Genomic DNA, 23,968 nt, shown 5'->3' with positions numbered 1-23,968 from the left:
AGCTTTGGCACTGCAAATATATGTTAGTTGGTGTTTAAGGCTAAGCCTGCACCATAAATTTTATACTTAATTAGAAAGTTGCAGAATTAGTAGCAGACTCATACCATCGAAAACTTTTGGAAGAAAGTAACGGTCGGGATTCTGTAACAAAAAAGGGGAAGCTTAGAATTTCCCACTGATTATAACGTAAAACTTTAAAGCGACATCTATTTTAATTAATTATAATATTAATTTAATTCTTTAGTTCTGACTTTGGCGGTCCCAGTAAACGATTACTTGCATCCTATAACATTCAAAAAGTTTTGAAAAAGTTATCAACACACAGACCTATTTATAAAATATGGATACTTACATTGATTTCAATTTAAGTGAAGATTTACTTCAAATATTAGTCAATAATGCAAAAGAATATGCTATATCCAATGGTAAGTTGTTAGACTTCAAATATTAGTCAATAATGCAAAAGAATATGCTATATCCAATGGTAAGTTGTTAGACTTCAAATATTAGTCAATAATGCAAAAGAATATGCTATATCCAATGGTAAGTTGTTAGATGCTGATTGCGTTCATTATTTTTTGTACAATGAAAGTGAAATGTTTTACTGGTTCCACGGTAATTTGCCTAAAATTAAAAAGAAACTGCATTTTGACTCATGAACTTTTGTCCCTTTGTTTACTTTTTATGTACATCTCTGTCTTGTGTTGGTAATCTTGCTTTGTATTATTTTGTTTTATTTTAATATTGTTTTTGAATGCTTGGTGTAAGTAATATAAGTGCTTACTCAGGAGCTCAATAAGTGTATTTAACTTTCTCTATCCTGACAATAAAGTATTATTACTGGTTCCTTCAGCCGCGATAGTTTGTCTCTTAATGGGAAGCTTCTGGTGAATCGGGATAGCTGTACAGCAAGGGAATCTAGCTTCCATTTTAAACAATTTACCCATCAAATTATTTAAAGAGCAAACCATATGTCCACCGTGTGCTTGGAAAAAGTTTCTTGACAAGTAGTGGTATCAAGTATTCCTCAAATAACTAATAAAACATTTTCATGTTGCCCAAAATCATTTGTCATTAAAATCCTAAGGTATTCCACATTGAAAAACGTCATTTCATTATATAATTGGGGAATAACATGGGGTCATCCTGATAGGGCAATTTATTCGCTAAGCCCTCAAAATAAATTTTATTTATTGATATTTTAATTTTACATATGGTTTTAATTTCAGGTATTGTTATGGGTTCAGGAAATTATGAAGGAGACATGGTTACCTTCAGTCCTTTTTGTTTGTTTCCTTCTTCATTCTCCAAAATGTGGTTTGACTATGCCAAAGAAATTCAACCAATTTTAAATAAACTAATCAACAAAATTGCTCATGATTATGACTTCTTAAAAAACTGCTTAAAAAGGTAAAAATTAAATAATAATAATTTTATTTCATCAGGTAAAGAAAGCTATACACTTATTGTGCCCTGACAGGTAATGAACAAGCAATGGACAAGTAATTGAAAGTAATAAAACACTAGAGTTTACAGGCATAAATAAATAAAAGAGCAAAGATTACATAGACATAGCTATAGATAAATACACCCAGTACCCAAACAATATATATACAGACATTAGCGCCATCCGTGAAACTTACCTAAACGTGCCTTAAAGGCAAACACCGACGATTTAATTTTAAAGTCCGACGGAAGACAGTTCCAAGGGTTAATAACGCGTTGAGTAAAGAAAGTTTGCCAAACCGTACTAAGGCACCTTTTTTTAATGATGGTGGGAGCTTTGCGCCCTGTCCATTTGAGGTCGAAAAATTGCGCTGCAGACACGACATAATGACCATAGATAATTTTGAAGGTTTCTACAATGTCCGCCAGAAGACGCCTATCGGCGAGTGACAAGGTTCAGGCGATCGGGGTAGGAAAGACCGCATAATCCAGCTACAAGTTTTGTGGCCTTTCGCTGCACACGCTCGAGGTTATCTATGTCCTTCACCAAATGAGGGGACCAAATACTGGAGCAGTAGTCGAGGTGGGGACGTATGTATGTATGATACAGGATTCTAAACGATTTAGGACGGAAGTGTGAGAAGGAGCGTCGTAACATATATAGGGCCTTCATCCCACGAGTAGAAGCCACCTTACTGTGCGACGTCCCCAATAGATGGCCAGAGAGCATGACTCCGAGGTCACGAACAACAGCCTGGGCTTCAATATCTCTACCTCTCAGCCGGTAATGAAATTTTGGATTTTTCGCTCGACAGTGGAGCACCATAGATTTGGCAGCATTAAAGCTCATACCGTTTGAAACCACCCAGCAGTCAAGAGCGTCAATATCGCTCTGAAGAGCTTGTGCATCCGATAGTGAGGTGATCTTATGCCCAAAATTGTTGTCATCCACAAAGAGTTTTAGGAGAGAGTCACGAACCACCGAGGGCAGGTCATTAATAAAGATAACGAACAGTGTAGGACCGAGAACAGACCCCTGAGGCACCCCGCTAGTGACCTTAGTCCAGGAGGAGGTAACACCACCAAGGACCATGCTTTGAACCCGACCACTCAAAAAGTCAGCAATCCAATTAAGAAGCATACACGGAACTTCAAGAGCTTCCAGTTTACGAATGAGCAAGGAGTGGGGGACGGTGTCGAAGGCCTTCCGTAAGTCCAGATAGGAGAGATCAACCGAGTCTCCATTGTCAAGCCATTCAGTTACCTCCTCCAGGGTAGCAAGTAGGTTGGTAAAACACGACCGTCTTAGGAGAAACCCATGTTGGTCGTTGGAGAAGAACGAGCGCTTATCGAGGAAAGATACCAGTTTGTCCCGAACATTTGTTTCCAGTTCTTTACAAGGGAGGCATGTAAGACTAATACCCCGGAATTTGTCATACGCACTGGAGGTGGGCGATTTCCTGATCGCCGTAACATTGGCTTGTTTCCAAATCGTAGGCAGGCGACTGGACTCCAGGGAGCGCTTGAATATGGCGAGGAGGGGGGTGGTAAGCGTAGACGAGCCCTCTCGCAAAAGGCGTGGATGAAGGTTGTCTGGGCCTGGTGATTTGTCTATTTTCAGACGTCTGAGATACTTACGGACAGTGGCATATGTTAGGCCAAAGTCCTGGGTGGTTAGTTCATCACGGGCCGGAAGGGTTGACATCTCGAGTTGTGAAAAAAAGTCACCCAGAAGAACCATTTCCTCATGAATTTCGTCGTCAAAAACTGACCGGAAAAAGGCATTGAGTGTTTCAACAATCGCGGTTGAATCCCAAATGGTGTCCCCTGCTTGATCAATGACCACCGCTAGGGGTATTTTAGGATTAAGTGAGCGAGCCACATGAGAATAGAGTGCTTTGGGATTGGTTGGGACTAAGTCCACCAGTGAGGCTTCATATATATATTTTGCAGCTCGGATGTGTGAAATGAGTTTGTTGCGGTGTTTAGAAAAGTTCTGCCGAGCCTCCAGCGAATTGGACGTACGGTACCGTCGAAAAGCGGCTCGCTTAGCCCATATTAAGACCTCCGTTTCCTTTGACTACCATGGTTCCCTGCGCAGGCCGGACTTCTTAGGGATCGGCATTTGCACGAGGGGAACGCTGACATCTCTAGCGTCGTTGACCAGTGAGAGGAACTGATTTACCATGACATCCAGGGATTCAGACGAACGAATACTGCTCCAGTCGTTAGTCAACAGGGCAGCTCGAAAGAGATCATAGTCCCCACAGTTAAAGGAAAAACGAGCTGGAGGGGCGGTTTTTCAATTCTTTATGTACTGTTTCTAGAAATTGTTGATTTCTATGTTTCTTTTATAAACTTAATTAATTAATATATTTTAATTAGTTACAGAGACTGCTTTATTTTCAATTGCAAAAGTTAGTTAAGATACAAATAGAATTTGTAATGCTTATGTGTTTAACTACAAAATTGTGGCTAGTAAACCTTTGGGATTTAATGATTGATATTGATTGGAACTTAGATTACCTATTGTTAAACAAGCCAGAAAGCAAAATCCATTAGATTAGATATTTATTTTTTAGAAGTACGAGAAATAGCAATGAAATTTTATAAAGAAAACCACATTAGAATCTTCTTGGAAACAATTATAATAATAAATACTTTTACAAATAGGACTATTGAAGGGGATGACTTTACTAAGCATCTTTTTGAGATATATGAATTTGTTCACAATAAAGGCTTTGCTCAAGTAAGTGATTATCCACTACCTACACTATTAAAGAATGCACATGCATGAAAATAAATGTGCCAGAAACAAATTTAAAAACCTGTGATTCCTTCTGTTTTAGATAATTTTTAAATGTGTCTAACAAATTTTTTAATTAGTCATTAATTATAATGTAGTCTATGCACCAAAAAAATAAAATTTCCTATAAATTGTACAATATTAAACTGAGGTTTAAGTCTATCCAGATCCCATCTCAGAATCAGGTTGATGGCCCTTACCAATAAGTTGGCTAAAAACCACTTAGGACAACTTGTATTTCAACTTGGTTTTCAGTTTGTATTTAGGACAAATGCCTACTTAAAAATAACTTAAATCCTCTTTATTAATCAACTTATTTCCAACTAAACCAGAATCAACATTTACATTTAACTACTTAAAAGCAACTTAAATCCTACTAGGGAAACATCTAAAAACCAACTTAAAAATATTATGTAATTTCCTGACTACTAAAAACCAACTAATTATAAACTTAGCAAAGCAGTATTTTCCTATCAACTGAATAACAACTTATTACCCCTTTAATAGTAACTTGAAATATGCTGACCAAAAAAATAAAATTTCCTATAAATTGTACAATATTAAACTGAGGTTTAAGTCTATCCAGATCCCATCTCAGAATCAGGTTGATGTCCCTTACCAATAAGTTGGCTAAAAACCACTTAGGACAACTTGTATTTCAACTTGGTTTTCAGTTTGTATTTGGGACAAATGCCTACTTAAAAATAACTTAAATCCTCTTTATTAATCAACTTATTTCCAACTAAACCAGAATCAACATTTACATTTAACTACTTAAAAGCAACTTAAATCCTACTAGGGAAACATCTAAAAACCAACTTAAAAATATTATGTAATTTCCTGACTACTAAAAACCAACTAATTGTAAACTTAGCAAAAGCAGTATTTTCCTACCAACTGAATAACAACTTATTACCCCTTTAATAGTAACTTGAAATATGCTGACAACTTGAGCCTACTTAATACCAACTCAATATCAACTAATAATGTGTATACAAACTGAAATCCAACTTATTTTTTGGTAAGGGGTACATCTCGTTGTTGTTTGAATTTAAATTAGATTTGCCTTTATGAACTTACTAGGTAAAAGTTACCCCTTCCAAGTTAGCGTGCACAATCCTTGTTTAATAGTGTAGGTAGTATAATACCTAAAATACCTTTTGTGAACTCTGGCTTTAATTTGTAGGATATCAGTTTAGGCTTGCTTCGGGCTGACTACATGTTGGATACAGATGAATCAGGGAAAACATCTGGCCTAAAACAGGTTGAAATTAACACAATAGCATCTAGTTTTGGAGGTCTAACTTCTAGATTACATTCTCTACATACGTAAGCTATACCATACAATACTGACAAAACTTTTTAGTGCGATACTAATTCCAAAAGATTTGCATTTTCAAAACCTATATTTTCCTTAAATTGCTTGGTCAAATCGTTTAAATCAGTATTCAGTAAATATGTATGCAAAATTTATTTAATAAATGCTGGTTCTTTTGCTCACTTAAAGAGCCACACTTTTGTTTGAATTTGACTAGTGCTTAAGTCCAGAAATAGGGCTGCAGGTACAAAAGCTATTTAATTTAGGGTTGCAACAAGTCCAGGAAAAGTAAGGTAATTTTAAAATGGGCCTAAGAAGTCAGATAATTCAGTTTTATCTTGACACATTTTTAATCTAGCTAGATCTATGGCAAATTTAGATCCTTGAAAGGTTTTTTAACTTTCGTACTGAAATATAAAATGGTTAAATTTATTAACTTTAGGGATGCACCGATATATCGGTAACCGATATATCGGTAACCGATATATCGGCTAATTTTACAAATATCGGTATCGGCCAATATCGGCTTAAGCGAGGTCGATATTAGCCGATACTTCTGGTATTAGAAAAATATTTTCAGGAAAAACTTTAAAAAAAGGCGATACTCAACTAACTAATTAATGGAAAACATTTATTGCCACAACCTTACATTTCCTTTTAAAAAGGCCAGTTGATCGCTGTTGTATGAAATAATTATTCGCGTCCAAAACGGTCAGGAATCATAAGTGGTTTTTCGACTCCAAAAGCCATAGATCATATCATTTTTTAACAGGTGGTTACGAGAGTAAACAAAAAAGCATAATATTGTGATAGGTAACTTTGTTAATATCGGCCGATATATCGGCTATCCTAGGCCAATATATCGGCCGATATTATCGGCCACGATTAGCCGATATATCGGCCGGCCGATATATCGGCTGTACCCATATCGGTGCATTCCTAATTAACTTCTGACAAAAGTAAAAGTTAAAAACTGCCTAATTTTGGCCTTTAAAAGTCAGGGAATAGTCAGGGAGTTTGAATCAGAATATTGTGGCAACCCTGTAATTTAAACTTAGATTTTGTAAATGCAGGTAAAAGTTCTTCAGTGCAAACATTTTACAATTTTTTTTTTAAATTTTTGCGTAGTATGTTCTAAAATTGGGTGTAATGTATATTCCCTTACCAAAAAATAAGTTGGCTAAAAACCACTTAGGACAACTTGTATTTCAACTTGGTTTTCAGTTTGTATTTGGGACAAATGCCTACTTAAAAATAACTTAAATCCTCTTTATTAATCAACTTATTTACAACTAAACCAGAATCAACATTTACATTTAACTACTTAAAAGCAACTTAAATCCTACTAGGGAAACTTAAAAATATGTAATTTTCTGACTACTAAAAACCAACTAATTATAAACTTAGCAAAAGCAGTATTTTCCTACCAACTGAATAACAACTTATTACCCCTTTAATAGTAACTTGAAATATGCTGACAACTTGAGCCTACTTAATACCAACTCAATATCAACTAATAATGTGTATACAAACTAAATACAAACTGAAATCCAACTTATTTTTTGGTAAGGGTTATCAGTGTTACAGTTAAGTACACCCTAACCAAAAAATAAGTTGGATTTCAGTTTGTATTTAGCTTGTATACACATTATTAGTTGATATTGAGTTGGTATTAAGTAGGCTCAAGTTGTCAGCATATTTCAAGTTACTATTAAAGGGGTAATAAGTTGTTATTCAGTAGGTAGGAAAATACTGCTTTTGCTAAGTTTATAATTAGTTGGTTTTTAGTAGTCAGGAAATTACGTAATATTTTTAAGTTGGTTTTTAGATGTTTCCCTAGTAGGATTTAAGTTGCTTTTAAGTAGTTAAGTGTAAATGTTGATTCTGGTTTAGTTGGAAATAAGTTGATTAATAAAGAGGATTTAAGTTATTTTTAAGTAGGCATTGGTCCCAAATACAAACTGAAAACCAAGTTGAAAAACAAGTTGTCCTAAGTGGTTTTTAGCCAACTTATTTTTTGGTAAGGGGCACTCATCACAAATAACTGCATATCCTTTTATTTTTTTTCTAGATACATACTACGGCAGTTAAATGTTGATTTGTCAAAGGTAAATATATTTTTTCTTTTAGGTGTAGTTATACAGTAACATTATTTAAAACTTAATCAGCATTTTGAGAAATTGATTAATGAAAAAATAATAAAAGCGCATTTACAATCACAATTTGCAGTTTCAAATCAAATCCATGAAATTTTATAGATGCTCTCTTTTAGGATGAATGTTTTTCATACATTTACTCAAAACCAACTTTCAGCATTAGCCTTAATTTAACTTTCTAGTACATGTAACCTGATTGTACATCCCACATTTTATGGGACCGTCCTGATTTGGAGCTCCAGCTTTTGACCAAAACATTTAAAAAAATTAAGCTTTTAATAAAATGATAAAAAGTGTAGCTTTTTCCTTCAGGTGTCATGAATTGTACCTTATTTCCACCATAACAACTGGGCAGCCCTTCCCCTGTTCCTTTCATAAAGCCTTGTCAGAGCATGTTTTACTGATTGTAAAGGACTATGTAATTTCCACATCCTTCCCACTCTAGGATAGACAATATCTGGTCTTAATTTGTACATAGCAATAATCCAGATTTGTTTTTAAAGAATATTTAAAGGGAGTGTAACCCTAGCAGGAAAGGTCAAGCTTCCATCATTACTCACTGGTGGTGTGACAGTTTAGAACATTGTAGAAACTTTGCTGCAAGTGTATATCACACAAACCCTTAACTGTGCACCTCACAGTAGGATGCAGAATTGGAATTTGCTACTATGTTCTTAATTAACTGTCACATGACGAGTGAGTAAATGAAGGACCTTCCCTGCTGTCGTTATATTCCTTTTAAGCACAAAATATATTGGAAATTATGAAACCTTATTGATGTAAATATTTAATTTCATCAATTGTAAGGAAGTAAAAAAAAATGAATAGGGGAGAGAACAACATTATTAAGTAAAAGACCTAATTTATTAAAACCACCAGATTCATCTGCATTTTATATGGTTTTTATATTAGTTTCCAATGCCAAATACAGCATCTCAACTGGCTCTTGGAATGGTGCATGCTTGGGAATATTATGGAGAAAAAAAGTATGACCTATTATTTAGTGTTTTCATATACTTATAGGGTTCGTTAACTTCATGAATTCAGTAACAGCAAAATGCTGTAATCTTAATTTTCATATTTTTTGGTACTATTGCAATTGTTACACAGTTTTAACCCATTTTGTTTGCGATTTTTACCAGTATTATTCTTCACCCAAAATATGCTGCCATATATTATACATTTTACCAAAGATCCACTTATAAGGGGGATATGTTTTGTTGAGTAAAACCTTTAAGTGACACAAATTAGTGGGCCTGTAGAGCTAGCTTCTATCCTAAAATTTGAGGCTCTTTCATCAATTTAGAGCGCTAAAATGAAGTATTTTTTCCCATTAAATAAAAGTAAAATAAAACCAACTGAAATACCCAAATTCAGAACAGTCCAACTGCATCACTGATTGTGAGAGTGCCCTTGATTTCTCTTTTCCACGAAAACTTGAAGTTAATAGTAACAATAAGTGTAGGATTGAGTTGATGGCGCTTGTATGGTATGAAGGGCTTGCCACCACTTCCCTATGCACTTGCCACCACTTCCCTATGCACTTGCCACCACTTCCCTATGCACTTGCCACTTGGAATAATGGCATTACAAGTTGCTCGATGACTTGATTTTGTTTTAACCTAAATATTTCCTCCAAATTTTAGAATAGTGTTAATGGGGTTAAATGTTATGAAGAGGTAAAAATTAGGGATGTGCAGATAAGTGTTTTTTTGGTACCAGTTCAGTTATCGAATAATACTAATAGTTAATTTTCAAAATAGTTCAGTTTAGTTATCGATTTATGGAATTTTTCAAACTGTTTTTGGTATAGAATTTTTGAAAGTTTTGGTTCCTAATCAATTAGCCATTGTTAGAATACTCAAGGATTTTAACCATTAAGAACATGGATTAATTGGTGAATCCTTAGATATTTTCAAGTATTTAGTTATTTTTGTAGTGACAACTGGCCATGTTATGACGTAGATTTCACACACGATTAGTGTTTTTCTTTTCCTAGTCCAAATAAGTCTGGCGACCAGTTTGTTTTGGCTTATGAGTCCCCCACCTGCTCCCAGAAAACTGCCTTTTTGGTCATTTAATTTCAAAAAAAAATAATCATTAAGATAATCTGTAAAATTAATTAACAGAATAAAAACAACCAATTTTCAAATACTTTATAAGCTCCAAGTAGAATTTTAAAACAATGAGTTTCAAATTTACTCAAAAAATGTTATCCGTAAATTCGATTCGATTAACCAGACTGATAAGCCTTAGTTAAATATTATCCAAACATTCCTAGTAAAATGACCTAAAGCAAGTATCTTTGACTTTGTATTAGATCAAGGTGGAGTGGCGGAGTGGTTTGTAATGTCACCATACGGCAATAGGAGCTGGGTTCGATCCCAGCTTGTGGCAATAGGTGAAAACTTGGAGTAACTCCTATTTCTGCGTTGTGTTTGCAAGTTATCTCCTTTTGGTTTGAAGGGGATTTCCCCAAATTCTTCGGTTATAGAAGTGTAGGGAGTGGTAGCTCACGTGGCATGAAGGGTTTACATTGGAAAAGCTTTTGAAATTTGGGTTAATACAAGGAAAATTAAACAAATTAAAATCAATTTTGAACATTTCAAGCATTTTGGATAAAATTAAGGAAAGTTACGTAAAATCCATCAAAGTTTGGGAAAATTGGGTAAACTCATAGTTCGGGTTTAGTTATTTATTTTTTAATAAAAATTGGGAAATTTCAGTCATTGTAGGTAAATTTAGTTATGTTAGGTAAAATGCATAAAAATGGGCAAATTGGGTAAATTTTTAAAATTTGGATTAGTCTCGATTCAATTAGGTTAATATCAATAAATATGAAAAATTTGAGGCATTTTATGTAAAATTAGGAAATGTTTGATAAAATTGTTCTAATGTTCAGGGAAAATGAAATTAGATAATCTCGTATAATTGAGGTTGGTAAAATTAATAGCAAAAAAAAAGAGTCCGGATGTCCTGCCCCTACAAAAATTGGGAAGGCTATTTTGAGTTAATAATTATAATCAAGAATGTCGGAAACCCTGACTATTTTTTTTTTACCAACGATAAATAGAAGAAAAATTGGACCTGAGTGTTCATTTGTTTTATACATCGGATTGCTGTTGATTGCCTCGGGGAAAACCAACCTGTCTGTTACCTGAATTTTAGACTTTTAACCAACTATAAATCCACTACTGCTACATGGGAATTTATCGCATTTTGCAAGCTGTACTCATATTTAACCAAGTTTACTCGTATAAATCCAAGTTTGTTTAAATTAAGAAATTGGTTCGGATTTTATCCAAAAATTTAGAAATTTTTAGTTTTGAAAAATAAATTCAAAAATACATGAACTAACCCAGTTGCATCGAGCTTTGAACGAATTTACCTGACTTTTGTTAATTTTACCGAACTTCTGGAATTACACACATTTATTTATATTTACATATTGAACCTGAACTAACCTAATTTTAAAGTTAACTCAATTTTGTTCTCTTTGCCGAATTTTTAATGGTTTTTACACAACTTTCCTCAATGTATCCAAAATGCTTATTTATTGGAGTTAGTTTAAATTTTGTTTAAAAGCCCAAATTTCAAAAGTTTACCCAATTTCCTCAATTTGTTGATTTTATGAAATAAAATATGGTCTGGCCAACTTGTTAAAATGTTGCTCTTACATCACAAGACACAGCTTTATTCGTATATTCTTCGCACGAGCAATTTGCATCCACACTAGCAAAACCTAGTGCTTCGTGACTGTAGTGCGTGCTTGTAGACTTGTAAAAGTGAGAGACTATCACGAAAAAGCAGCATTAAACAAGGACAAGTTACTTTATAAAAAGAAGTTTCTCAATTTTTACTAAAAAAATAAATAAACGTAAATAAAAATTTACATAATTTAACCAATATGCTTCAAATTTCACAAATTTATCTTATTTAACCTGAAAAACCTGAAGTTGTTAACTTTTCCAAATTTCATCCAATTGACCCAATTTCATCTGTTGTACCTAATTTTAACCAATGTATCCAAAATATTGAATTTTCCTCAACATTTATTAGACATTACCGAATATAAGTTTTCGAATATTCTTAAGATCTGTGAAATGAAAGCCCATTGTAACTTTTCCCTTTAGCGAGTTTCAAGTTACATGAAGGTCTACCAACCCCTCTAATTTGAACGAAATTGGAGATAAACAGCTCAGGTAGTTTCCTTTTAAGTGTTATTTTAGAAAAAAAATGTGGTTCTTTAAATAAGTCAGCCCCATACCAATTTAACACCAACTTATAGAAAATTCAAAAAGTGGAAGCTTAAGTTTAGAGTCAGGTTAAAGCTAGATAAAAACCTTATTTGAAGGAAACCAGGTAAAACCTATAATAAAACAAATTTTTTTTAAGGGATTAATTAGCCAATCTTAAAACAGAGCTGTATTAAAAGTTAAAAACAAAGTCTTCTTTAAGAGCTCTAATGTATTTACTTTTGGTAATATGTGTAAACATTAATTTTTACCTTCTTTTAGAGCATCTATTTTGTTTCTAGTTGAAGATGCAACATACAACTTCAGTGATCAGAGAATTCTGGAGTATGCTATACTAAATATTAATCCTGAGATTAAAATCATAAGATGCACTTTTGATGATATGGAATCCCAGGGTAGTCTTAAAGATCAGAAATTATTTTTGTAAGTGTGATGTTCGTTAAAATTTGATACTATTTTGGTTATTGCAAAAATTTGTGCCATAAATATATTGTTTCTTGTCCATTGCTAAAAACTGCATCGAAAATAAAAATGTTTTAACAGCTATAATAACAAGAGCTGTACCAAATTAAAAAGTTTAGTGCTTAAAGCATCAAGGGGAATGGTATTAATTAGATCTAAAATAAATGTACATTTTAAAATTATTTAAAACAAATAAATTCTGAATTTCTGATGAGAATAGCCAATAAAAAAGCTTTATTATTTTTATTATCATATTGTATTTCATAATATTAAATTTAATTTTCAGATTTGACAAAGAGATATCTGTGGTATACTTTCGAACTGGGTATGTTCCTGATCAATATAAGTCTGAAAAGGTAATTGAAAGAAATTAATCTAAATGGCTTAGTCCAAGAGCCCATGACAAAATAAGCATGTGATAAGGTACACTATGGGTCAAGGTATTTTTTTATTAGGTTAGTGATTTGTAACAAAGAACTGTTAGTCTTACGGGTCAAAATGGGGGCTTTCCAGTAATACGAACCACGTGACGTCACTTCCGGTGACCTTGAAAATTGATATGACCTGATATTGGTATCATTCGATTGGTCTCAACGTGCTCTTACCAAATATCGCTAAAATAATAAGGGTATTTTTCATTTTGGCCGCAAATGATTATTTAATTTTTTAATTTAATTTTTTTGGCAAAATTGCACTACAGCGGCCTCTTGTAATTTCGTATTTTTTTTTGGTGGAGAATGTAGCACTTGACGCGTAGATTACGAAACTATTTTTTGGGCCGCAAATGATAATTTAATTAATTAACTTAATTTTAAAAATTTAGTAATTTTAGGGAATTACCGTGTTTTTGTATTTTTTTTGTGGGGGAGAATGTAGCACTTGACGCGTAGATTACTAAACCAATTTTTTTGCGGCCGCAAATGATAATTTTTTAATCAACTTAACTTTTAAAAAAGGCGTCATTTTAGGAGTTTAGTAACGTTTTTCTAAAAATTGTTTTTCGTCGTGTATCCGTCGACACCACTTTTTTGACACAGCCCCATTCCGACGAAGATAATTACTTCCAAAACACGTAAAAGACGTTACTAAACTCCCCGTATTGGCGCCTGACGGCGCCGCGCACTCGCTTCGCTCAAGCGCTGGGGGCGCGCGGCGCCTCCCCAACCCCATGCTTAAAAAAGCGATGGGCCATCTATAACGCTACCTAGAGGACAGTACCAAGCATTACGCATCAAGTATATACTTTTAATCTCAACCACAAAAAAGTGGCCCAAAAATAGAAAACACCTAGAAAATGAACAAAAACTGTCATAGATTTGATAAAGTAAGGGAATATCACTTTGTGGCCCAAAAATACAAAACACCGAGAAAATGAACAAAAACTGTAATTGATTTTATATAAAAAGGGAATATCATGTGGAATTCATTAGGACACCGAAACTGTGGTGTCGGCGAACACACGACAGAAATAAGTACAACGAAACATGTGAAAATGCCCAAAAATTAGAAATTTAAAATTACATTAAAAAATTAAATAATCATTTTCGGCCAAAATAAAAATTACCCTCGGCATCTACGTGACAAGGTCTATTAGGCGCAACCAAAATTCATGTAAAATTCAATGAAAATGAGAAATTTTTAAAATTAAAAAAATTAAAATAAACAATTAAATACTCATTTGCGGCCAAAATAAAAAATACCATCGGTATCTACGTGACAAGGTCAATCAGGCGCAACCAAAATTAATATAAAATTCCATGAAAATTAGAAATTTTTTAAATTAAAAAAATTAAGTTAAACAATTAAATAATCATTTGCGGCCAAAATAAAAAACCTGTTCTCATTTTTGTTACTATTTAAGTTGATACGATTTCACTAATTACGATGCCACTAGGTACGATTACTGAAGGCCCACCGTCAATGCTCGGAATGGGGCTGGGGCGCGTCAAAAAAGTGGTGTCGACGGATACACGACGGAACTATTATTTAGAAAAACGTTACTAATCCCCTAAAATGACAACTTTTTTAAAATTAAGTTAATTAAAAAAATTATCATTTGCGGCCCAAAAAAATAACTTCGTAATCTACGCGTCAAGCGCTACATTCTCCGCCAAAAAAAAAACAAAAAACGGTAATCCCCTAAAATTACAACTTTTTTAAAATTAAGTTAGTTAAAAAAATAATCATTTGCTGCCCAAAAAAATTGTTTCGTAATCTACGCGTCAAGTGTTACATTCTCCACCAAAAAAAAAGCAAAATTACATGAGGCCGCTGTAGTTCAATTTTGCCCACTAACCTAATTAAAAAATACCTTATCACATGCTTATTTTGTCATGGGCTCTTGGACTAGCTCTTTATACTGTTTGAGGAGCAAGGCTACCATATTTAACTGTTATTTTTTGCATATTGGTTTCAATACTGCAATTCACTACCCTTCTAAATATTGAGCATCTCAAATATTAAAGAAATGGCTATAATATTTGGTGTTATACAGGGTGTCCACTAAAAAATGAACCAGGGCGAATATCTCAAAATCTGTTTTAGGTACGATTTTGAAATTTTCAAGTCGTATACAAGATGTAGGGGGAAACCTAATGCGAAAATGTCGATGACCTTGAACCATGTCTTCAAGGTCATCCAAAAACTAACTCGAGAACCGTAAGTGTTAGAAAGTTGGTTCCAATTAGAAAAGTGTTCCACGTGACTTTTTAAGTACAAGTAGGTTTTACTTGATCGGATTTGACCAATAGGAAGCCGAGAAATGCTAGATGAAAAACAAGAAGGTCGTTAAGTTGATAACGTGTCGAAAGCGAGGTTCACGAGCTGATAACTCTAAAGATACTCGTGTTAGAGTACTGAATTTTGCTACACATCCTCAACAGGATTGAGGGTCTTTGGTTTAAAAATTTCAATGACCTTGAATCATGTCTTCAAGGTCATGCAAAAACTAACGCGAGAACCGTAAGTGTTAAAAAATTGGTTCCAATTAGAAAGGTGTTCCACGTCACATTGTAGGAATAATTAGCTTTGATTCGATCGAATTTGACCAATAGGAAGTCGAGGAACTGTTTTTCCAAATCGCTAAGGTCGTTAAATTGAAAATTGAAAGAAAACGCACATAACTCGAAACCAATTCGTGTTACATCGAAATATGCTAGACAAACTCATTATTATGCTAATAATTCTTTAGGACCATCTTCTCCTGACAGTTAAATTACTATACTAGCATAGTCTTAAGCTTAAGTTAAGTTACAATAAAGTAAATTGCGTTGTGGTTATTTCTTGATTCATAATAGGATTGCTGAGTACAAATGCCTGTTCTAATTTCTCTTATTGCAAAAAAATGGTTCTAAAGTGTCATATGGAGCACATCTCCTTTTTTTAGACATGGCTGCTCCTTATGACGTCTTCACACATGTGCAATTGCGCAGTTGTTGTTATTCCTATTTTCCCCAATAGTGATTAAAATTTGGCTCCTGCTAAGAAACATTCTTGTACAGTACATTATTTAGTTCAAGGTATTATGTATCGTTTAAAGGTCAACCATAAAGTTAAGAATTAAAATACTCGTATATATCAATGAGTTTAAAATAGGAATTTGAATTTGTATCTGTGTTCATATTAAATTGTTTATTTATAGACTTGGGAAACAAGAAAAATGATTGAAATGTCAAAGGCTATCAAGTGTCCTTCAATACATTACCATTTAGCAGGAACAAAGAAAGTTCAGCAAGAGTTATTTCAACCAAATGTGCTCGAAAGGTTTTTAGATGATCCATCAGAAATAACTAAAGTTAGGGCAGTTTTTGCAGACCAGTTTTCACTTGACATGGTAAGAGAGGTGATGGTTAGAATTTAAAAATTGTTTAATTGGTATAATTTTCAATAAATCTAGAACACCAATGGTGATAAAGCTTGTCAACTGGCTTTGACTGAGCCAGAAAAATATGTTGTGAAACCTCAACGAGAAGGTGGAGGTATGTTCATATATTTTGGGGACAGTTATTAAATTCAAAATAATTTTTTGTTCACGGAACTTATGAGAGTATTAACATTCAAATGCAAAAGATATCTTCAATTTTGGTAATCTTTATTAGGAAATAATGTATATGGCACTGATATTATTGAACTTCTTGAGAAATGTGGAAATTCAAAGGAAAGAGAAGGCTACATATTGATGAAGCTAATAAAACCACCACCCACACCTAATTATATTTTGAGACTTAAAGATAATATAACACTGTCTAATGTTATTGGAGAACTTGGAATATTTGGAGTAATTATTGGGTTTGTACATTTTTACAACACTTATTAGGTTGATAAAACATTAGTATCAAAATGTGTTTTTTTTTAAAGTAATAGCTCAAAAGTGTATGAAAATTTTGAGGCTGGTCACATGCTTCGCTCTAAAGTTCAAGGAATAAATGAAGGTGGAGTTGCTGCTGGATATGGTTGTCTAGATTTACCATATTTATTATAAAACACGAAGTTAATTTTTTTACATATATTTGGAAAAAGTAATATAAGGAAGGTACTGGTATTATTAAATAAAGATAGTTATATATTACATTATTTAAGTTGTTTAACTACTTTTGTGCTACAAAGTTTAAATAGCCCAGCCACAGAACAAACTCGCTTAGCAACTTTCTTGGTATGCGTTGAGAATATAAGGTTGGGGCCCATAATGACACTAAAATCACACTCTGAAATTGTGGATGGGTTTGGGAACCTTTAATGATAGTAGTACAGAAAATTTGGAAGTGTTAAGTACCAGCATATCAGGCCAACGTAAAGCACAGACGTCAGATTAATAGAAGGGGACCAAGGACAGACTCTTGAGGGACCCTCTCAAGGAAGCTCAAATCAGATGCCTTAGAAAAATCTGAAAAGTTTTCTTGATATTTTATTTTACCCCCAAAAATTGTATAATTTATTATTTGTGTACTACATGATGTATTGCAAATAAACTTTAAATTACAATTTTTATTCGTAACTGGTTTCTTATAAAATATTTTAAATAATATTTAAATTGGGAATTTTTTTTTCATTATTAAATTATTTTTAACCGTATTACCCCACTCTCTGTAAACATGTGTTTTATTTTGGAGTACTCAAATTGACAAGCCAAAATTTTTCATAATTTCTCATAATTGTTAGGGGTGTGCGAGCACTCGCTTAAATCGAGTACTCGGCTCGAAACTCGATAAGCCTTGTCCAGAAACTCGCCAAACTTTCAAGTTTAAAATTGGTTCCAGGTTAAACTCGATAAAGACTCGTTAAGCAGTTTTCGTATTAACGAGTTTCAGGGCTATGCGAGCACTCGTATAAACCGATTACTCGATTCGAGTTCGAGTACTCGGATAAAAAATGAAACACTCGCCCAGCTTTCGTTCTTATCGAGTTTCAAAAATATTACGTCATAGCTCTCCACCAATTAGGGCTCACAAAAAACATTCGACGTCATACTTTATCAGCTACTTTTTTTTCATTGGATCATGTGACAGATTTCGAATTTTAAATTGTCATGTGATGTTTAAAAGAGCTAGCATTGGCTGTGTCGATTTAAGTTTTACTTTTGGTTTCAAAAATAAAATGAAATACTGCGCGAACTCCGCCGATTGTCATTTCGTTACAAGTAATCATGGATGAAAGTGATGAAGAAAACGCTAATTCTACTATAGAATTGGATGACAGCAACTCAAATGATTCTGGGCCTAGGTCAAAGCCAAGAAAGACAAGTTTAATTTGGAAACATTTTGAGGATCTTGAAAATGGTTATGCTCAATGTAACATATGCCAAAAGAATATAAACTGCAAGAGTCAAAATACTTCAAGTATGCGAAATCATTTGAAAAATAAACATAATGACAAATATCAAGAAGGACAGTTAGAAGTTCATTCCCAAGATAGTCGATCAAAATTAAAACAAGTTTCACTCGAAAGCTTAAAGCTACGAAAAGATAAATTTAAAATCGAAGATCCAAAGGCCAAAAACATCACGAGATGCATTTCTGAGAGGATAGCACTGGACTTCCAGCCATATTCTGTTGTAGAGGACGTTGGATTTAAGAAACTCATCGCAACGCTTGAGCCAAGATATGAAATTCCAAGTCGTACTACATTTAGCAGAACACTGTAATGCGAAATATCAAATTAATAAGAAATATACCACACCCTTTCCCCCAAAATAATTGCTGGTCGAATATTTTGGTGATTGGGTGATTCGATTGTTTGTGTTTTACCCCAGGTAAGGGAAGGGCCCGTCCTTTTACCGGGAGATCTTTGTTTTTGTGGGATAGCGAGGAGATCACAGCGCCCCTTTGACCCCTTATTGATATGCCGACGTGTCTAAGACCAGTTGTTTGATAGTCATTTATATTTCTTATACATTATATATATTATAAATTATTTATTGTGTTAAAATATGCTTACATGTATTATACATATTTTTACGTTTATATTTATTCTCAAAATTGAAGAGTTGGAAAATAATACGCGAGATAAATAACGCGAGTTTTTTTAATAACGCGCGCTCGGACGCGAGCTAAAAAAAAGAAATAGTAACGGTTCGGATCTTGATTTGAAAAGGACTCCATTTTATGATCGGAGCAAAATAATTGATTTTTCAACTAATTTTGGACGTTAAAGTCGTGTTTTGTTAAACCTTCGAGCTGTAAACGTGTTGACTTGAAGATAAGGACAGGAACAATCTATATTGGCCAATTCGTTATGCCCAACCATCCAGCGGCTACATTCAACATATTGTACGAGATACCATCGCCACCAACATAAATTCTGTGTTCCGCTGTTCCGAAACGTCAACAACGTCGCTCAGATTCTTCCACGGCTCCAACCGGACTCTGCCACTTCGATAAAGTTTCCGCAGTTCAACTGAACATTTCGGGATGAACTTTGTTAAGTAATGGTTGCAACCTAGATTTTACATTTCGTTAATGCCGCGAGCACTGGCCAGTTGCTTAGTTTGATAATATTTCATTTAGTTTAATTAGTGTTTAGGTAGTTTTAAGTTAGCTTAAATGTTTGGTTAGGATATTGAGTTTAAATTAAATCAATTAGTGTTTGGCAATCTAACAACTGGCTTGATACGTTTAATAACAAATTTCTCCTAGACACCAATTTAATACTGAGGACCCTCGCTAACCCCACCATATCACGTTACGCGAGTAGTCCCGGGCATATTCAGTCATTATTATTAATTGTAGACGGGTACCTTAGGGGTTCGCTTAAGTCGATTGTCCCTAGGTTGAGATCTCCAACATTCGACACCCGCGCTACAATTTGGGGGCCCAGCCGGGATCTTTTATGTTTAATGGAAGAGTAATTTTGTTTCCTCTTATAATTTGGTAGTCAATTGTTAGTTGGTAGTTTTTATCAAAGTCTCTCATTTCTCTCTGGTTGACAACGCAGTGATATTTGTTGCTATTCCCTATACGTAATAGGTGTGTGTGTGGTTTTTTTTTTATTATTTTAAATTCGTCGGCTATTCCAGAAAGTTAGCTAGATTTTATTTAGAGTCCCTAACCGATTATCTGCATTTCCATATTTTATTGGTAAGATTTATATAGCTTTATGAGTGGTGATTACAGTCCCACTTACCTTGAATATTGCAAACGACAAAGAGAAGCTCGTTACCAAAAGCGAAGCGCAAATAGAGACGCGTCGAATACTCCCGTATCCGCGAACCCCGCTAGCTTAATACCTTGTACGATGAATACAAGTAGTGGTTCCGCCAATCAGGTCATCGCACCTATCCCAACGCTATCTCCAGCCGCAAGTAATGTTGCTACCTCGGGCATTGGTTATACTAACCCCCTGTCTCCGAGTAACGCTAGTGGTAGTGGAGTCAACGTCCCACCGGACGTATTGACCAATATTTTAGCGCAATTGCAAGCTTTAGCGACACAGCAGCAGCAGCTTCAAAACGCACTAACCCAACTCCAAAATTCAAGGCCGCCCTTAGCGCCTCCAACTTCTTCCGCACCTCCCACGGGTACTATTACTTTTCCTTCAGCAATGCCTACTGTAACTTCGGCGTCGCAAGCGCAACTGGCACTATCTTCAGTTAGTAATCTAACTTTGCCCTTGGCACCAACAAGTGCATTTCAATCTCCCACGAACCAAAATCCGTCACCATTGGCATCAACGGTTGCAAATCAGAGTCAAGCAATTCCACCGGTTGGTGTGAATCAAATTGTCCCATCCTTGGCTAATCTCAGCATCAGTATGCCCTCTTTATCGTCACAATCGGTAACAACTAATTCAGGGAACCCGATGGTTACCTCCTCAGTGCAACACTGCTTTTAATGTTCAAAGTCAAATGCCAGCCGCACCAATGAGTTTGGCGCCATTTATTTTCTCAAACCCATTTAAAACTCCTACCTATTCCGGTAAACCTACTGACACAGGTCCGAAAGATTTTCTCAGACGCGCCAAACAAATGCGTATAACTAGCCGCTTAAGTGAAGAAGATTTCCTGGAACAATGCATTCCGGCTATGTTAGATGGGGCCGCGCTCGACTGGTTTTGTGATAACCAGCCTTTTAGTTCGTGGAATGATTTTGAATCGGGTTTGCGCGCGCAATTTGAGCGTACAGCGCACGACGATCACGTAAAGGATAACATTTTCGATCGCTTCCAGTACGCTCAGGAAACGGTTTACGAATACACTGAACAAATTCAAAAACTTTTTAGTCAGTTGAATATTTCCTTGTCCGAACGTGAAAAGATTAGATATGTAGAAAGAAACATGAGAGATGACATTAGAATTCATTTAATAAACCCGCGAGGATACGATACATTACGTGAACTTATTAATAGCGCTACCCAGGTGGAAAGAATTGAGAAAAAGCATGGACGCCGTAAGGGTGAAAATAGTTTTCAGGCTGAATCTGGCTCCTCGAGAAACCATGATTTATCAATCAACCACACATCTTGGGGTAATAGTAATGCTAATGGTTTTCGCAACCAGAACTCTCGCCGTAATATTCGGGGTAATCACAGTTTCAATAACACTAACCAAACTGAGCACCAAAACCCTAATCAAAGCGCTCATAATAATACCCACTCGCGTGGTTATAGCGGGCAACAACCTAGCAACATTAGTAGTCAGGCTCCAAACACTCAATCCATTAATGGTAGACCAGGACCATATTTCAACCCGAACTTGACTTGTTACGGATGTCAAGAAGTCGGCCACGCTAGAAATCGTTGTCCTAACCTTAGGAACCCTCCGAATCCGGTTCAGGGAAACGGAGAAACGGCCTCTGCCGCATTGACAGGCAGCAGGCCGCCATATCAACAATAAACACAACCCAATTAGCTAGCGCGGCAGTTTCTCCACCAGGGTACCCAGATATTTTTCGGGAACATGCACGGATCTGGACGTCACGTCTTCGGGAACATGCACGGATCTGGACGTCACGTCTTCGGGAACATGGACGGATCTGGACGTCACGTCTTCGGAATCCGAATCGTCGGAACTCAGCTCTCCCTGGCCAGAGATATCCATACATTCTCCAGGTTTAGTTTCGAGTATACACTTCTCAGGATCGAACTTGACTTCTCGAGATCGGATGACGTCATTTAGCTCTGGAACGTAGACTCGATATCCATCCACGTTATCTTCATAACCAACGAGAATGCCTTTCAAAGCTTTCTTAGACAGCTTCCTTCGCTTCTCCTTTGGCACATGAACGTAACAATCGGTTCCAAAAATGCGCAAATGCTTGACTGAAGGATTCGGCTTTCCAGTCCATAGTTCGTACGGTGTATTCCCTTTGATGCGAGTTGGGGCTGTGAGATTTAAAATATACGTCGTCGTGTTGACAGCTTCAGCCAACAGTTTTGGAGGAAAATCGGGTTTCGAATACAGCATCGCACGAACAGACTCCATGATTGTTCGATTCTCACGTTCAGCTACTCCATTTTGCTCAGGAGTGTATGGCATTGAGGTTCGATGCTTCAGGCCAACTTCTTGGGTCGCTATTCGGCGAAATTCATCATTGACGTACTCGGTCCCGTTATCCGTGATAAGTTCTCGTACGGTATGCTCCTGGTTCTTGCAGAATGCGAGAAAGTCCTTGAAACGATCCACGACTTCAGATTTCTTCGCCAAGAAATACGTGATACGTATGCCGGAATACTCGTCCTTGAAGAGAAGGTAGTAGAGCTTGCCCTTCATTGATGGAGTTGGTGATGGCCCCCAGAGATCTGAATGAATTCTTTCTCCTGGCTTCGTGGCTTTATCAAACCGAGTGCCAAAGCTGTGATGAGTCATTTTTCCAAAGATACATCCTTCGCATAGTTTATCAGTCTCCTGATTGATAATATCGTAACCGAGTTTCTTTAGAGTAGCCGCTACATGTCGTTTATCTTGATGGCCCAATCTTTCGTGCCAGACTTGGAGGTCCACCTTTTTCTCGTTTCTTGGACCAGTGGCAAGCTATAAGGAACTCGATGGCTGCTCCACAGTCATATCCACCCGGAACAGTGATTCGACTTTCCCAGGAAGACGTAAATCCTTTCTTCCCTTGATGTTCTCATACAGGCCGCAGGAGAACGCCGTGGCTTGAAATTCCAAGTTGGAGTTTCGTTTCATGGCGCTTTTTAGAGAAAATACGTTGCATGCAAAACCGATGTGGATAATCTCGTGACGAATGGACTTTCCATCATTAAATCATACGCGAATGTCACCCTCGCCGTCCGCTGTCATCTGAGCTTTGTTCCCAACTTGTAGAGTGGCTGGACTGTCAAACCTCCTGAACTGAATGAACTTCGTAGCGTCATTGGTGATGTGCTGCGTAGCTCCGGAGTCAAAATACCAGACAGTGTCTGCCGTAGTATGAGCAACAAGGCCATTCACCGCGTAAACACCACCGCCATTGTCGGTGCCAGTGTTGCTTCTGTTTTCTCCAGTTCTTAGATTGCCGGATGATTTCTTCCCTCCTGTGCAGTCCCTCGAGAGATGTCCTAACTTCTTGCATTTAAAACATCTCGGTCGATTTCCTCTTGAGCTATTGCCAGTGCTCTTGACATTTCTTCTACCATCTCGACGAGCTAGAAGACCAGAAGACTCTTTAAAGGCGTTTCCATCACGTGTTGAACGGCCAATCAGTAGGCGCTCCAACTCAGCGACAGTCTGCTTTTCTTTGGGCAATGTATCCCAGAGCATACCAAATTCTTGGTATTCGTCTTGAGGTAATGACTCGAAAATGCAGGCGATCAGAATACAGTCATCAAATGAAACGTCCTTTTCCATCTTCGCTGTCGTCAGGATGTCTGACCATAGGGAACGCATTTGTGCAAGATGGATGGCCAGGTCATCTTCTGGAGCTTTCGTCGTTTTTATCAATTAGCCGGTTGGACGACTTTTGTTCGAAGATTTCCAGTAGTTTACTCCACATTTCCCTTGGTGTTTCACAATCAGCAATCATGCTCTGGACCTTCCGGCATAACGCTGACCAAATGACAGTACGGGCTGTACTGAATGCAACTTGGTATTTCT

The 23,968-nt window shown here is 35.9% G+C and overlaps 2 protein-coding genes across 2 annotated transcripts; one reads left to right on the top strand and one right to left on the bottom strand.

Annotated features, from left to right (window-relative positions):
• The first annotated feature begins 244 nt into the window (after nucleotides 1–244).
• On the top strand, nucleotides 245–17,380 carry LOC149951629 (glutathione synthetase-like). The gene is made up of 12 exons (XM_090168117.1): nucleotides 245–425; nucleotides 1,230–1,410; nucleotides 4,120–4,195; nucleotides 5,439–5,581; nucleotides 7,642–7,678; nucleotides 8,639–8,712; nucleotides 12,244–12,405; nucleotides 12,731–12,800; nucleotides 16,085–16,276; nucleotides 16,340–16,421; nucleotides 16,542–16,731; nucleotides 16,801–17,380. The coding sequence occupies exons 1-12, from the start codon at nucleotides 341–343 to the stop codon at nucleotides 16,922–16,924; spliced, it is 1,416 nt and encodes a 471-aa protein (XP_090024243.1). The 5' UTR covers nucleotides 245–340; the 3' UTR covers nucleotides 16,925–17,380.
• A 5,760-nt stretch (nucleotides 17,381–23,140) lies between these two features.
• On the bottom strand, nucleotides 23,141–23,722 carry LOC149951628 (uncharacterized). The gene has a single exon (XM_090169625.1). The coding sequence runs from the start codon at nucleotides 23,720–23,722 to the stop codon at nucleotides 23,141–23,143; it is 582 nt and encodes a 193-aa protein (XP_090025751.1).
• Between the last annotated feature and the right edge of the window lie 246 nt (nucleotides 23,723–23,968).

Source organism: Leiobunum rupestre, chromosome 3 (genome assembly GCF_980474605.1).
Source record: "Leiobunum rupestre chromosome 3, qqLeiRupe1.1.hap1, whole genome shotgun sequence".
Classification (NCBI taxonomy): domain Eukaryota; kingdom Metazoa; phylum Arthropoda; class Arachnida; order Opiliones; family Sclerosomatidae; genus Leiobunum; species Leiobunum rupestre.
Note: the sequence above shows the minus strand (reverse complement) of the source record. Positions and strands in the feature narration are given on the sequence as shown.